Raw genomic sequence first — 18,210 nt, forward strand, 5'->3', positions numbered from 1 at the left:
ACACACAAATTAATGATCAAGTTACCCCCCCCCCCCAACCCTTCACTTGCACACCTGCAACGCAGACGATCATATTATTGATCAGTGTTGGGTTTTTTGTTCTTGTTTGTGTTATTGCAGAATCGGTTTTCTCTTATTGCTACACGTGTCTCTTCATTACATTTCACCATCGCCCTACCACCCTGCCCCTCTCGGTATTCCACCCCTCGGTTTTCAGTGGTAAATATTAGTAATCGAATATTGAAGCTACGTTGAGTCAAAGGTCACAGAAGATTTGCATCGTGCAGCACTGCACGAATTGGGTCAAAGGACACAAACGATTTGCGTCGTGCCGCGAAGGAAAGATAATCGCGATCTTGTTTCTCATTGCCTCTCTGTTTTTCATTCGACTTGTCATTCTGTTTGCTCGGCTTTGTCAGATGTCTTCATTTCTTGTTGCTATGTTCTTTGCTTTTTTATTATTATTTTTTTTATTTGCGCTTAGTTTATCGATACAACGTCTTGTGCACGGGTCAAAATGTGTGTGTCAGGGGTCAATTGGTTTGACTTAAACTTGACGTTCGTGTTTCTCCAAACAGAGATACACGCACTCCATGACTTTGTGAGAAGATAAAACATATCGATAGGTTTCATTTGTTTGCGATAAAGCATAAATGTATGACCTTTGATGAGGTAGTTTTGTTTTTTGTTTACATTTGCCAGTTTGCCAGTTCGTATTTGGAACTTGGCGAAGCAGTGTCGTCTGTTTAGGTCTGGGGAAACGCCAATGAAAAGAGCAGAAGAATCCTCGAGCGTTTCTATTGGGTTTGCTTTTGATTATCCATGTAATAGGGCTTCCTGCAACTATGGTAACCGGGGATTTATTCCCCGGGGAACATGACATTTATTTCCCAGGTGCTTGTGAATGAAAACTCGTGAAAATGATGACAATGGTATGTATCAAGTTATCACTCTCTCTCTCTCTCTCTCTCTCTCTCTCTCTCTCTCTCTCTCTCTCGTTTAGAATTCTGATTGATAGCGCCTTATACTTAACTTTTCTTATTTTATTTTCATCAGCAAGTGTTTACTGTGTACTATGAATGTCTGCTACCCATAAAGTGCAACCATGTACACACCACCAGTCAAACCTGTCACAGGCAGTTTGCTTTAGCAGAGCTGTAAGACATAATTTATCTGTGTGTTACAGTTCAGTGACGGAGAAGGTGATTGACAGATCTCGATTGGGTGTGGCAGAAAGAGTCCAGCAGGTCAAAGAAGACAGCAGAAGTGCAAGGTACGAATCCAACAAACTTGATGAACATTCATTGTATAGATATCCCTCCCCCCTCTCTCTCTCTGTCTCTCTCTGTGTCTGTCTGTCTGTCTGTCTGTCTGTCTGTCTGTCTCTAGTAGTTTAACGAAGTGTGTCTGTGTTAAAATTCAGTGTCAGAGAAAGTGGGCGAGTGGTAAGACATAATTTATGTGTGTGTTACAGTTCAGTGACGGAGAAGGTGGGTGAAGGATCTCGATGTGGGAGATTGGGTGTTAAAAAAAGAGACGAGCAGGTGAAAGCAGACAGCAGAAGTGCTTCAGCTCTCAAACACCAACATTACAGACAGGAAAGAAAAGGAGATGCTGCAAGGTATGCATTTCATAAACTTGATGAACGCCAAAGAGTTGCATGTTACAGAAAAAATCTTTCCTTAGAAAAATCAACTAAGCAACGTGAACAAAGATATTCGTACAAATGGTCTTACTACGAGAAAAACAAAGAAAGGCTGAATCAGAAAGAACCATCTCCCAAATGTAGAGCATGCTACCAAGCACACTATCGGTCTAACCGTACACCAGAGCAGCAGAACATTGTAAAGGCATATAATCGAAACTACTATCTCATGAAAAGGAAACCGCGTGTGGTCAAAGAGGTTCATGTTGAATGCACACATCAATTGGCATCTGAGTCAACAAACAACCCTGATACACCCACAACAGGTAATATAGTGTACTTTCGTCATTTTGTACAACACCTCTTTCTAGTTCTGTATACAGAAGCAAATCTGCCTTCAGGAAGGCATCAAGTAGAGCAAGTAAATCTCTGCCACGTGACAGACAGAAACGCGTTGATGTTGTGACGAAAATCGTTCAAAATGCCTCACCTATCTCGAAAGACCTATATAAAAAGAAACTGATAGTTAGCCCCGACACCAAAAGAAGACTTGATTTTGAGGACACGACAACAGACAACATCCAACAGACGATGCACTCACTAAAGACAAAAAGAAATACCAAAGATCTAAATATGAAACGTACACTAGCGTTTGGTGTAACTGATAAAAAGAACCGCAGTGCTAAAGATGCGCAAAGGCTCGGCATGTCTCACCGATTCATGAAGAAAGTCGCCGCCCTGTCTTCGCCATCGAAGTTGCATGATCGTAAAAAAAGAAAAGATTCAACAAGTGACATGGTGAAGAACAGGGTGGCTACTTTCTTCCGTCGGTCCGACGTGTCGAGAACTTTGCCCGATGCTAGAGGCGTGGAGAAGATCAAGGGGGTTTTCATTAGCAGAAAGGTTATGGAGCTGTCTGTCTGTGTCAACTGCACACGAACTGTTTGTGGCTGAAAACCAAGACATCAAGATAAGCAGATCGCAGTTTGCAAAATTAAGACCTGAAGATGTCACGCCATCGACAAGCAACAGGCAAAGAGATTGTCTTTGTGAATACTGCGAAAACGTTAGATTAAAACTAGAAGCGCGCGCTGCGCATTTTTTCTGCCACACATGGTTTGCATGGCACAACTTTTAGAGATATTTATGACTTGTCTAGACAGACCTTATGTCTCAAAGGAGCAACCGGAGAATACCAGCGAAAGTGTTTGGAAAGATCATGTGTTGATTGCGGTACTCGTGGCATTGAGCGACACTTGCAACCACTTCTGGACCTGGAGGACTCCTTGTCCTACCAGAAGTGGGAGAATGTATCGTATCATGACAAAGGGGTTCGCAAGACCAGGATGACAAAGATAAAGAATGTCACAACAGCTTCTGACTTCGTCAGCGAGCTAGCAAAAGATGCTATGCCATTTTCCAAACATCTGTTTGATGCCAGCTGGCAAGGTCGTCAATATGACCACATATCTGCATCTGTTCCAGTAAAGCAAGCCGTTGTGTGCCAAGACTACGCTGAAAACTTTAAGTGTAGGTTTCAGGACGAAGCTCAAGGGGCACACTGGAGCAATCCTCAGGCGACGCTTCATGCTAGCTGCGCGTCATACAGATGCCCTCGGGATGGTTGTGAAGTGATCACAGCGGAGACGATGGTTTTCATTTCAGAAGACCAAAAGCATGACGCCAACGCTGTGCATCACTTCAACACCATCACGATGGGTCATCTGCAGACCCAGATACCACTAGAAAAAGTCATTTTTTTCTCAGACGGTGCACCCAGTCAGTATAAGAACAAGACCTGCTTTTCTGACTTGTCTTGCACAGAAACAGATTTTGGAGTTTCGGGTGAACGTCATTTTTTTGGGTCCAGGCACGGAAAAGGCCCTTGCGATAGAGAGTTTGGTACCTTGAAGAGAGCCATTGAAAGGCAAATCAACAACAGGAGGGCAGATATCGATTCAGCACTCGATCTTTTCAATTTTTGCAAGTTGTGCTACACGAGGCCTATTGCAGCAGATCACAAATCTGCGCACTACAGGAGAACGTTCTTCTTTGTTCCCATGGGGGATATTAGAAGAGATAGGCCTCGCTGCAAAGACATCAAAACCCTCAAAAGAACACGCCAACAGCATTGTGTCCAGATGATCGAACCATTTTTTGTGTCTTTCAAAGAAAGATCCTGTTTTTGCGATGCCTGTTTAAGAGACGATAGAGAGCAGTGTGCCAACATTGACGTCACTGGCTCATGGAAGGTCGCACGATTGAAATAAAAAGTGTGAAGACATCGTTTGTCTTGAAAGACAAAGTAGTTCCATAGGCAATATTCTGATATCCGTTATTTTGTTTCATTAGCTGCATATGAGTGCTCTGCCTTCCTGTTTTTGATTTGCTAGTCTAAATTTGTATTTGATAACTGCTTTTGCATAGCATTTGTCTATTCTAAGGTGAAGATTCTGATGTATTAAGTAATTTATCAAAAGTAGTCTTATGATTGCTCCAGAATGCACCTTGAGAAATATGGAATTGTGCTAATGAACTTTTGTAGTGCGAACTTGTGCTGACATTTTACTGTCGATACGATACTTCCTGCTTTCCGTCTACGTTTTAGGAAAGGTATGTATTTTAGGTCCATAATTGTTCAAGATCCTTGTTGTGTCGCTTAGTTCGGACCAGATACCTTGTGGAGTGTGGTGAATCTGCGTGTGTCCCGACGTGATTCGTAAATCGCTTTGTTCGGGCCAGATTGGGTAATCTGCGTGTGTCCTGACATGACTGGTAAGTCGCTTTGTTCAGGCCAGATTTAGGTATTCTGCGTGGGTTCCGGCGCGACCGAGATTTTAAGAGATCAAGATGTGTGTGTGTGTGTGTGTGTGTGTGTGTGTGTGTGTGTGTGTGTGTGTGTGTGTGTGGTATGTATGGCTTGAATAGGATTTTGACTTTTTGTTGTTGAAGATTTCCAGTGGTCAATAATGTCATAATGTAACTGTTTTCAGCAATGTGGGTGGTCAGGAAAGAGAGAAATCATCGAAGAAATAATCCAGAACATCACCACTACCATTTTCATCTTCACCATAACCATCATTACCACCACCATTGTCGTTAGGTTCATTTCCACCCTTGTGATATTCTTTCAAATGAAGTCATCGAAAGAAGTTTGAAGTATTTTCTTGAGGAGTGCATTGCAAATTCAAGTTATAGTCTCGGTAAGTGACATTGTGCTTTTTGCAAACTGCAATGTGCATAACTGTATCTCATCCTTCGAATATATCCTTTGTGCATTGCTGGTGTGCTTTTTAATAGTCAGTGATTTTTTTTTTTACCGTGTCTGCTTAGCAAAATGCATTGAGCACATTTAACTTCATATATATCTTTATTCCCGTTGTCATCTTTACAACCTGCAATTGACCCAATTATCTCGATATATTCATTTACGTAGCCGTCTTTGTAACCTGCAATGAGTATTTGTCATGTTGTTTTCATTTACGTAACGAGCTTTGGAAACTGCACAGTGCATAATTATCATGACATCTTCATACAAGTAACTAGCTTTGTTAATGCGATATGCATAATCACATCGATGTCTTCCTTTACATAACCAGCTTCGTTAACTGCGATATGCATGATTATCTCGTGGTATTTCTTAACAAAGGTCATAAACTGCGATCTACATTATTATCTTGATGCCTTGCTTTACATAACCAGCTTCGTAAACTGCGATCTACATAATTATCTTGATGTCTTGCTTTACATAACCAGCTTCGTAAACTGCGATCTACATAATTATCTTGATGTCTTGTTTTACATAACCAGCTTCATAAACTGCGATCTACATAATTATCTTGATGTCTTGCTTTACATAACAAGTTTCCTAAACTGTGATCTCATTAATCATCTTGATGTTTTTCTTTACACAACCAGCTTCGTAAACTGCAATCTGCTTAACTATCTTGATGTCTTCCTTTATATAACCAGCTTGTTTTAACTGTGATGTGCATAATTACCTTAATGTCGTCTTCTTGTACATTACAAGCTTTGTAAACTGCGATGTGCATTATCATCATGATGTCTTTTTGCGTACAACAAGCTTTGTAAACTGTTATGTGCATAATATTATCTTGATTCGTTCCTGTATATAACCAGCTTTGTAAATAGCGATGTGCATGGTTATAAATGTATGCAGTCACGTTATCAGCTTTGTAAACTGCGTCGTGCATAATTATCTGGAAGTCTTCCTTTACAAAACTAGATTTGCGATGTGCACAATTGTCTTGATGTTTTTAGTCATGTTACCAGATTTGTTAACAGTGGTTTGCGTAATTATCTCAATGTCTTCATTCATGCAACTGGCTTTGCAAACTGTAATGTGCATAAACATTTTGATGTATACATTCAGGTAGAAACTGCGATGTGCATAAGTATATGCATGACTTCATGTACGTTATCATCTTTACAACCTGCGATGTTCATATTTCTCTTAACCCCCTTCTTTCGGTAGAAGGAAATATCGGTCACATTTGACCGAGGTTTTGTGTCAACCACTGTGCACACAATAGCAATGAGATTGTTTTACTTTAAATTTTATTTGGTAAAGTGATGATCCATCTTTGAGCGTATTTTAATCAATTGCTATTACAGCTTACCTTATGTCCGTTAACCGCCGTTGACCTCCGCGTAAGACAACAACAAGAAGGGCAAAGCCCATACGACTCACATGCTTTACACATTTTTCCTACCAAAATACATGTGACCTTGACCCAAGGTCAAGGTCATCCAAGGTCATGCAACACAAAGCTGTTAATTCAAGACATAGGAAGTACAATGGTGCTTATTGGCTCTTTCTACCATGAGATATGGTCACTTTTAGTGGTTCACTACCTTATTTTGGTCACATTTCATAAGGGTCAAATTGACCTTGACCTTGATCATATGTGACCAAATGTGTCTCATGATGAAAGCATAACATGTGCCCCACATAATTTTTAAGTTTGAAACAGTTATCTTCCATAGTTCAGGGTCAAGGTCACTTCAAAATATGTATACAATCCAACTTTGAAGAGCTCCTGTGACCTTGACCTTGAAGCAAGGTAAACCAAACTGGTATCAAAAGATGGGGCTTACTTTGCCCTATATATCATATATAGGTGAGGTATTCAATCTCAAAAACTTCAGAGAAAATGGGAAAAATGTGAAAAATAGCTGTTTTTTAGGCAACATTTATGGCCCCTGCGACCTTGACCTTGAAGCAAGGTCAAGATGCTATGTATGTTTTTTGGGGCCTTGTCATCATACACCATCTTGCCAAATTTTACCTCTACACACACACACACACAGACACACAGACATACACCACGACCCTCGTTTCGATTCCCCCTCGATGTTAAAATATTTAGTCAAAACTTGACTAAATATAAAAATACGAAAAATAACGGAAATTGCAATTGTTTAAACAATTTTTGTCATATCAAATATCATCTTTGTCATATTACTTAGGAACAACTTGTGCATTAAAACCTTGCAACAAATCAAATTTAAGTCTCTATCTTGATGGTTAAAAAAAAAACGCCCAAAATTTGTTTCATAAAAATCAGTCATTCAAATCACCCTTTTTGTTTCCATGGCAACGGCTTCTTTAATCGTACTATCTGTTATATCATTATTAAATCAATCAGGAAACATTATATGGTAGTTATATCGACAAAACAGACCAATTTAGAATATTACCTTGCATTTAAAAACTAGAAACTAACGTACGCTTAACTTTTGAATTGACAACCATTCTTTGTGACGTCATACCAATTGTTAAAGGGACAACAATTAGTTCTAAGTTGGATAATTAGTTGGACAAGTGATTGTTTGTCCAAAAAGCAGTGTCATTTTAAATTTTTGAACTAAAACGTGGACTTATTGTTCTTTGTGTTTTTATCGTTTGTCTTTTTTACACTAACAGTCTATTTTTTAGTAACAAGTTCAAGAGACAGTGTGTTTCATCCGTTACATTTGCAAAGTGAAAAACAAGGCTCACTGGGAAATGTGTTATTTTCTAAACATAACGACATATAACATGTGATAATTCCAATTCAAATATGACAAATTATGATCGTTTTTAACATCGAAGCAGAGTAAAGTAATAAAATCAGTAAAACCCACCGTAGAAAGAGGGTTAATGTCTTCATTCAAAAACAAGATTTTTTTTAAAAGCTTTGCAAACCGCTAAGAAAAGAAACAAGTCGCGTAAGGCGAAAATACAATATTTAGTCAAGTAGCTGTCGAACTCACAGAATGAAACTGAAAGCAATGCCATTTTTCAGCAAGACCGTATACTCGTAGCATCGTCAGTCCACCGCTCATGGCAAAGGCAGTGAAATTGACAAGAAGAGCGGGGTAGTAGTTGCGCTAAGAAGGATAGCACGCTTTTCTGTACCTCTCTTTGTTTTAACTTTCTGAGCGTGTTTTTAATCCAAACATATCATATCTATATGTTTTTGGAATCAGGAACCGACAAGGAATAAGATGAAAGTGTTTTTAAATTGATTTGGACAATTTAATTTTGATAATAATTTTTATATATTTAATTTTCAGAGCTTGTTTTTAATCCGAATATAACATATTTATATGTTTTTGGAATCAGCAAATGATGGAGAATAAGATAAACGTAAATTTGGATCGTTTTATAAATTTTTATTTTTTTTTACAATTTTCAGATTTTTAATGACCAAAGTCATTAATTAATTTTTAAGCCACCAAGCTGAAATGCAATACCGAACCCCGGGCTTCGTCGAAGAGTACTTGACCAAAATTTCAACCAATTTGGTTGAAAAATGAGGGCGTGACAGTGCCGCCTCAACTTTCACGAAAAGCCGGATATGACGTCATCAAAGACATTTATCAAAAAAATGAAAAAAACGTTCGGGGATTTCATACCCAGGAACTCTCATGTCAAATTTCATAAAGATCGGTCCAGTAGTTTAGTCTGAATCGCTCTACACACACACACACACACACACACACAGACACACAGACACACAGACACACGCACATACACCACGACCCTCGTTTCGATTCCCCCTCGATGTTAAAATATTTAGTCAAAACTTGACTAAATATAAAAACAACAACAACAAAAGTAGAATGACTTTAAAGAAAAAAAAATGTAAAAAAAAATTGAGTCCGCCAGGCATCGAACTCGAGATCTTCGAGTTACGTGGCAAACGCCTTCACCACTCGGCCACGGAAGAGATTACGATATGGGAGCACAATTGAAGCTTCATATATATTACGTCATGAAACAAAAAAGAATTCTTGAAGCCGAGTTTTCGTATTCAGTAACGTCCCGAAAGAGAAAAGAAAAAAACGAATGTGAAGTATTTGTAGTGTTTTTGGTTGGGCCGCCATCGATATTATGGATCAACACACTATGTTAAGTACGAGCTTTATTAATATGCAGGTAACAGAGAAATCAGCCGGTACACTTTATCGTTACGACTACTACTACACCACCACCACCACACAGCATTGCTGTTGTGTGAGGGAAACGAAGCAACTCCATTGGCCGTACACTATTGGGCATGACTTCTGCCAATGGAGTTATTTCGTTCTGGCACCGCATTGCCAATGGAGTTGCTTGTTTTTTTCATGAATGGGGAGATTTGGCTCGTCTGTCCGATCGTAAAGTTCTCCCTGGGTCTATAAATAGACCAGGAGAACAAAACAAGTCGCATAAGGCGAAAATACAATATTTAGTCAAGTAGCTGTCGAACTCACAGAATGAAACGCAATGCCATTTTACTCGTAGCATCGTCAGGCCACCGCTCATGGCAAAGGCAGTGAAATTGACAAGAAGAGCGGGGTAGTAGTTGCGCTAAGAAGGATAGCACGCTTTTCTGTACCTCTCTTTGTTTTAACTTTCTGAGCGTGTTTTTAATCCAAACATATCATATCTATATGTTTTTGGAATCAGGAACCGACAAGGAATAAGATGAAAGTGTTTTTAAATTGATTTGGACAATTTAATTTTGATAATAATTTTTATATATTTAATTTTCAGAGCTTGTTTTTAATCCGAATATAACATATTTATATGTTTTTTGAATCAGCAAATGATGGAGAATAAGATAAACGTAAATTTGGATCGTTTTATAAATTTTTATTTTTTTTTACAATTTTCAGATTTTTAATGACCAAAGTCATTAATTAATTTTTAAGCCACCAAGCTGAAATGCAATACCGAACCCCGGGCTTCGTCGAAGATTACTTGACCAAAATTTCAACCAATTTGGTTGAAAAATGAGGGCGTGACAGTGCCGCCTCAACTTTCACGAAAAGCCGGATATGACGTCATCAAAGACATTTATCAAAAAAATGAAAAAAACGTTCGGGGATTTCATACCCAGGAACTCTCATGTCAAATTTCATAAAGATCGGTCCAGTAGTTTAGTCTGAATCGCTCTACACACACACACACACAGACACACATACACCATACCCTCGTTTCGATTCCCCCTCGATGTTAAAATATTTAGTCAAAACTTGACTAAATATAACAAGTCGCGTAAGGCGAAAATACAATATTTAGTCAAGTAGCTGTCGAACTCACAGAATGAAACTGAACGCAATGCAACGCAGCAAGACCGTATACTCGTGGTCCACCGCTCACGGCATAGGCAGTGAAATTGACAAGAAGAGCGGGGTAGTGGTTACGCTATGCTGCATAGCACGCTTTTCTGTACCTCTCTTCGTTTTAACTTTCTGAGCGTGTTTTTAATCCAAACATATCATATCTATATGTTTTTGGAATCAGGAACCGACAAGGAATAAGATGAAAGTGTTTTTAAAACGATTTCGAAAAAAAAATTTTGATAATAATTTTTATATATTTAATTTTCAGAGCTTGTTTTTAATCCGAATATAACATATTTATATGTTTTTGGAATCAGCAAATGATGGAGAATAAGATAAACGTAAATTTGGATCGTTTTATAAATTTTTATTTTTTTTTACAATTTTCAGATTTTTAATGACCAAAGTCATTAATTAATTTTTAAGCCACCACGCTGAAATGCAATACCGAACCCCGGGCTTCGTCGAAGATTACTTGACCAAAATTTCAACCAATTTGGTTGAAAAATGAGGGCGTGACAGTGCCGCCTCAACTTTCACGAAAAGCCGGATATGACGTCATCAAAGACATTTATCAAAAAAATGAAAAAAACGTTCGGGGATATCATACCCAGGAACTCTCATGTCAAATTTCATAAAGATCGGTCCAGTAGTTTAGTCTGAATCGCTCTACACACACACACACACAGACACACATACACCATACCCTCGTTTCGATTCCCCCTCGATGTTAAAATATTTAGTCAAAACTTGACTAAATATAACAAGTCGCGTAAGGCGAAAATACAATATTTAGTCAAGTAGCTGCCATTTTTCAGCAAGACCGTATACTCATGGCATCGTCAGTCCACCGCTCACGGCAAAGGCAGTGAAATTGACAAGAAGAGCGGGGTAGTAGTTGCGCTAAGAAGGATAGCACGCTTTTCTGTACCTCTCTTTGTTTTAACTTTCTGAGCGTGTTTTTAATCCAAACATATCATATCTATATGTTTTTGGAATCAGGAACCGACAAGGAATAAGATGAAAGTGTTTTTAAATTGATTTGGACAATTTAATTTTGATAATAATTTTTATATATTTAATTTTCAGAGCTTGTTTTTAATCCGAATATAACATATTTATATGTTTTTGGAATCAGCAAATGATGGAGAATAAGATAAACGTACATTTGGATCGTTTTATAAATTTTTAATTTTTTTTACAATTTTCCGATTTTTAATGACCAAAGTCATTAATTAATTTTTAAGCCACCAAGCTGAAATGCAATACCGAACCCCGGGCTTCGTCGAAGATTACTTGACCAAAATTTGAACCAATTTGGTTGAAAAATGAGAGCGTGACAGTGCCGCCTCAACTTTCACGAAAAGCCGGATATGACGTCATCAAAGACATTTATCAAAACAAGAAGGGCAAAGCCCATACGACTCACATGCTTGACCTTGACCTTTACATGACCTTGACCTTCAGGGTCAAGGTCAAATAACTAAACCTAGCAATGACATCATACACTAAGAACTGCTTTACACATTTTCCTACCAAAATACATGTGACCTTGACCCAAGGTCAAGGTCATCCAAGGTCATGCAACACAAAGCTGTTAATTCAAGACATAGGAAGTACAATGGTGCTTATTGGCTCTTTCTACCATGAGATATGGTCACTTTTAGTGGTTCACTACCTTATTTTGGTCACATTTCATAAGGGTCAAAGTGACCTTGACCTTGATCATATGTGACCAAATGTGTCTCATGATGAAAGCATAACATGTGCCCCACATAATTGTTAAGTTTGAAACAGTTATCTTCCATAGTTCAGGGTCAAGGTCACTTCAAAATATGTATACAATCCAACTTTGAAGAGCTCCTGTGACCTTGACCTTGAAGCAAGGTAAACCAAACTGGTATCAAAAGATGGGGCTTACTTTGCCCTATATATCATATATAGGTGAGGTATTCAATCTCAAAAACTTCAGAGAAAATTTGAAAAATATGAAAAATAGCTGTTTTTTAGGCAACATTTATGGCCCCTGCGACCTTGACCTTGAAGCAAGGTCAAGATGCTATGTATGTTTTTTGGGGCCTTGTCATCATACACCATCTTGCCAAATTTGGTACTGATAGACTGAATAGTGTCCAAGAAATATCCAACGTTAAAGTTTTCCGGACGGACGTCCGGACGGACGGACGTCCGGACGTCCGGACGGACGGACGGACGGACGGACGGACGACTCGGGTGAGTACATAGACTCACTTTTGCTTCGCATGTGAGTCAAAAATGAAAAAAACGTTCGGGGATTTCATACCCAGGAACTCTCATGTCAAATTTCATAAAGATCGGTCCAGTAGTTTAGTCTGAATCGCTCTACACACACACACAGACACACACAGACACACACAGACACACACACACACACACACACGCACATACACCACGACCCTCGTTTCGATTCCCCCTCGATGTTAAAATATTTAGTCAAAACTTGACTAAATATAAAAAGGAGGCAATTAAATGCTTGATGTTAACTTGAATGCGTTTACATCTATTCTTGGTTTTAATGTTTGTGTTTGTTGACAAGACAAGACACACACACACACACACACAGCAAAAGCTAGCTGAACCTCAACACACATACATTATGTCAGTCTGGTACAGGATTTAGGCTAACTAGTTTTCTTGAGACCTGAACACGCTAGTGGGATCTCTCTCTCTCTCTCTCTCTCTTTTCAAAGTCAATCTTTAACACACACCTTAACAAACAGACACTTTCACACAGACACACGCACACACACACATACATTAAATTCGAAGCCTCGGAACATTAAACAGGATTGATGGGGGTTGTCGGCATGACCTAGCCACTCTTCATGAAGTCATCGACTTTCGGGATGATGAACATAAAGACAGCGTAACATCAGGACCATGCATCTGGGTTCGACGGGCTAATGCTGCACAGAGCGCCAGCTTACTCACTGACATCAATACATCATCCATTTGCTTGAAGTAAGTAGAAATGCTAAACTCACTGATAGGTACTATCCCTACCAGTACCATGTATTATGTGTTGTGTTTTCTGACATTTCAGTCACTGTAGCCATCCTTTCGTCTTACAGTTCTCGTCACTTGAAAGTGTTTTCTTTGTTAGCTGCTCGCTATTAATGATATGCCATTATCTATTGGTGAAGGTGGACAGTTTAAGGCCTAACATAATAATAGGTGTGCTTAAGGTAACATAGTCAAACAAATAGGTGGGTTGGGATTTCTTTTTTTGTTGGGGGGGGGGGGGGGGGATGGGGGATGGGAGATGGGGATGCAAAACAAAAAGTCTATGGTCGGCAGGAGGAAATACGTTGTTTGGGTTACCGTAACCACACTATTTTTGTTGTTAGCCGAAGCCTAACACATTACCATTAGTAAGTGTCAAAATGGTAGTTTTTTCCTGCAGTAAGTCAAAATTAAATTATCAATCTCATTCTCAGGCCCACATACTGGTAAATTGCTAATTATCCATTCATCCTCTCTCTCTCTCTCTCTCTCTCTCTCTCTCTCTCTCTCTCTCTCTCTCTCTCTCTCTCTCTCTCTCTCTCTCTCACACACACACACACACACTCGCAAAATCAAACACTCATAAACCAGACTATGTGAATCAGTATTCTTTCTTTATTTGGTGTTTAACGTCGTTTTCAACCACGACGGTTATATCGCGACGGTGAATCAGTATTATCACATACAATGATACATGTAACAAACACATGATATAACAATTACAGGCTTTTATTAAGCTTGATCCAACCAGAGAGAAAATAATTATGACTGACCAATGGTACAGAATAAACCAGTGCCTCAATCATGTTCGCATATCAGTCTGCAATGTCAATAAAGACATTAACATACGCACCTACAAGAAAGCAAAGAAAGCACAATTAATTGTTGTGTCAGTTTCACAACAACGCAGTTTGATATGTCTGAAAAGTTGCTTTATTCGTTGTTTTGACTTATACTCATGCCAACTAGCTGTATTTAGCAATGTTGATTAAAATAATGAAAACAACTCATAATCATGCACATAACAGTTTGCAAAGCCGGTTAAAAATTGAAGAAATCAAAGAATGAGACATTATAATTCTGCTAATCGCAGTTTGTAAAACATAAAAAGTGTGTTATTGCTAACACCTTGATGTTGCCATCATCCTAATGACCCAGCATTTTATACCCCTCTCCCCCCTTATCCCAGGATCTTGGTCACCGGCTTGGAGGTTTCGATGACTGAAAAATGCCGGTACATGCCAGTTTTGGAACACCAAAACTTGGTATATCAGGGGCCAACTGGGCCGAATACAATTTTTGGGGGGTATTCGGTCAGAAATGGTGTATGTACATATTTCTGTTCGGCCCGTAGACTGTTATTCAGCCTGTGAACCTGTACCAGGCTTGATCCTGTTGGAGTAGGCTATAAATATCAGTCTGCTTAACCTCAACGTCTGATGACCACAATCGGTGCAGAAATGAGATATAACGGGTTTTAACTGACAAAAGTTTGTTTTTCTTCTTAAAAAGTGTATATTTAAATTCAGTCAGGGTTTGTGGTCCTATCAAACAAACATCGTCAAAATCAAAGAAAAATATCAAACCTTAACTGTTTTTAACGGACAAAAGTTTACTTTTCTTCATCAAAAGTTTGAATTGAAATTTAGTTAGGGACAACAGATCTACCTACAAAATTTCACTAAGATCGGTGAAAAAATGGGGTTTAACGGTTTTTCAAACTGCCAAAACTTTGGTTTTTGTCTGGAAAAGTATGTTATGATATTCAGTTAGAAACAACAGACCTACTAACCAAATTTCACAAAAATCGGCTTAAAAATGAGATTTAACGGACTTTTAACTGCCAAAAATATTGCTTTTTTCTCTTGAAAAGTATGTGTTTCAGTTTAATTAAGAACAACGGACTACTATGCCAATTTTTGTGACAATCCAACTTTAAATTACAAAATGTCACACTCTCCGTACCAAGATTGAAGACGCCCACATATATATTCAGCACTTATAAGTTATGCGAAGTGATGACGTGGAATACGTGACGTAAGTTGATGCATGAATTCTTCCGGACTACGTCAGTCAATTCCAAAGATCGCTTTTGTGAGGAAAAGAATTTGTTTTAGAGTTTGCTGTTCAGAAACCTGTCAAAAAAGAAGGGAAAATGTGTGTGAAAGAAAACAAAACAGGAGCAGAGTGATACGATAGGAATACAGAGACATATTTCTTGGGACTTGACCCTTGCAGGTAGTTGGACTGAAAGTAGTGTGTGAACAGAACAGAACCAATTCTGTCTGTTTACAACCGCATGAAAGCAGGAAAGAGATCGTCGTCAGATTGAATTACAATTACATTAACATGCTTCCATTTGAAACTTCTCGGTCTTCATCGTGGATTGACGCCCCCCCAAAGTCTACTTGAAGCCATTTTATAAGAGAGTCAAACAAAGAGAGAAATAGATAGATAGTGTTAATATAATGGTTACCTTGCTGGAGGGCTCGTCGTTGGTTGGTATGTCTTTTAGGAAAACTGGGGTATTCATTGACTGCTGCCAATCCAGTACCGCATCAACCGTTTGACTGCTTGTCAGTTGATTTGTGTTTTACGCCGCAGCAACTGCCTGTGGTTGTTGATCTAGGTGCTGAAATTATTTTTTGTTACTGTCATTATTTTAAACAAGAGTAATATATTTGTGGTTCAAACTAACAACTATATCAAGCTAAATAGAGAATACTACATAGTACATGGCTTGCTGTGTCGTACCAGATTTACACGAGTTTTTTTTTTAAAATATTGAACTGCGAGCGAAAGCGAGATGTTCACTATTTGAAAAAGCAACGAGTGTAAATCTGGTACGACACAGCAAGCCATATCAATACACTGACCTTTCAGGTGAGCATTGATGGTGTTCCTCTTTTCAAAAGCAAAGACGGGCAGTTCTGGCCAATTCAAGGTATGATTGATACACCTTTTAAAAGCGAACCTTTCTTGATTGGATTGTTTTTTGGGAGCAAGAAACCCAGCAGTCTAGAGTTTTTGGATCCCTTTGTCAGTGAGTATGAAGATCTGAAAGAGTCTGATATTCAGTACAATGGATCTAGCATTGAAGTCCGGATATCAGCAATTGTTTGTGATGCGCCAGCCAGAGCTATGATCAAGTCTGTAAAGCCCCACATGGGGTATTCCAGTTGTGAAAGATGTTCCCAAAGTGGTGTCTGGAATGGCAAAATGACTTTTCCTGAAGTCGATGCTCCTTTGCGATCAGATACTCTTTTTGATGATATGATAGACGAAGAGCACCATGTAGCACTGTCACGGCTAGAAATAGGACTCGTGTCCCATGTAGTTCTCGACTACATGCACCTTGTGTGCCTTGGTGTGATGCGACGTCTTATATTCTTGTGGATGAAAGGGCCTCTTGTTGTACGACAAGGTAATGCAGTCATTTCTGCCATTTCAGACAAGCTACAACACTTCAAAAATGTCATGCCTGTGGAATTTCCAAGAAAACCAAGATCTTTAATGGAAGTTGCCCGCTGGAAAGCAACTGAATTTCGGCAATTTTTGCTCTACACTGGTTTGGTTGCACTATCTGGACATTTGCCTGATCCTATGTATAAAAACTTTCTGTTGCTCAGTGTTGCAATGCATATACTACTACATCCAATACGCTGTAAGCAGTACAATAACTATGCTAAACATTTGTTGACATCATTTGTGGAGCATTTTGCACAATTGTACGGGGAGAATATGATGGTTTATAATGTTCATAACCTTGTTCATATCTCTGATGACGCTAAATTGTTTGGCAGTTTAGATAATATATCTGCCTTCCCATTTGAAAACTTTATGAGAAAAATTCTCAAAACTGTCAGAAAGCCTTCCATGCCTCTGCAACAAGTTGTGAAAAGATTTCAAGAGTCTAGTGCAAACAGTAACAAAAAGAGGATTCGAACTACCCAAGATACATGTGTTTGCAAGGAGCATCACTATGGCATTGTGCCACATGGTGTATTGTTTGATAACCAATACAAAGAAGTTAGCACTAATGATTTCTGCATTAAGACTAATTCTAAAGATAATTGTGTTTCATTTGGTAATGAAATTGGCCTTGTTAGCAATATACTGTCAGTTGCATCAAATGTGTGGTTGGTTTATCAATCTTTCGAAAGTGTGGACACTTTTTTTAATTATCCTTGCCAGTCAGCCTTTTTGGGAATTTTCAAAGTTCGAAACCTGTCACAAGTGATCAAATTAAAACCCATTGAAGAAATCACTTCCAAAAATGTAATACTTCCATATCAACAGGGGTTTGTTGTTGTTCCTTTGTGCCATTCCAGTAAAAACTAATTTGTCAGGATGCTTAATGTCACGCTCATAAGAACAATACCTAACTCAGAGTTAGTCATTTATGCAGTGAGACTGCAGGGAAAGCTTCTGGAAGGGTACCTGTCATGTGGTGGAGAGTACAAACTTCTGTTTTCATACAGGAAGACTTGTTTGGTGTGCAAAAGCATATTTGTGTTTTTATGCAGTTGTGCTGATTAAAAATGTTGCTGTCATCTCTACAGTATTTAATACTAAAATAAGATATGCAGATTGTTCACAAAACCAAACGTTTTTCTCGTTTTTCTCTTAGCGTGACATTAAGTTCTGTATCCAATTATATATTAATGCTGTTGCCATGAAACTCTTCAGACCGTACTGTTCAGACATTGCAGGTGTACCAAAGTGTTCTTTCAAAGTTAGTTTCAATCTTTATATCTTTACATGACTGTGTGTTTGTGGGTTTTTTACACCATATTATCGTGTGTGTTTTTTTTTTAGACAAATCAAGAAGATATTATTGGAATAATTTAAATAAGTTTGTTATTGATTGTTTCCGCAAAGGTGATACTATTGATCTGAACATTTTG

At 38.6% G+C, this 18,210-nt stretch overlaps 1 protein-coding gene across 1 annotated transcript; it reads left to right on the top strand.

Moving 5' to 3' along the window:
- Positions 1-16,522: 16,522 nt before the first annotated feature.
- LOC138976918 (uncharacterized) lies at positions 16,523-18,196 on the top strand. The gene has a single exon (XM_070349813.1). The coding sequence runs from the start codon at positions 16,523-16,525 to the stop codon at positions 17,642-17,644; it is 1,122 nt and encodes a 373-aa protein (XP_070205914.1). The 3' UTR covers positions 17,645-18,196.
- Positions 18,197-18,210: the final 14 nt, after the last annotated feature.

This window comes from Littorina saxatilis, linkage group LG9, assembly GCF_037325665.1.
Source record: "Littorina saxatilis isolate snail1 linkage group LG9, US_GU_Lsax_2.0, whole genome shotgun sequence".
Taxonomy (NCBI): Eukaryota; Metazoa; Mollusca; class Gastropoda; order Littorinimorpha; family Littorinidae; genus Littorina; species Littorina saxatilis.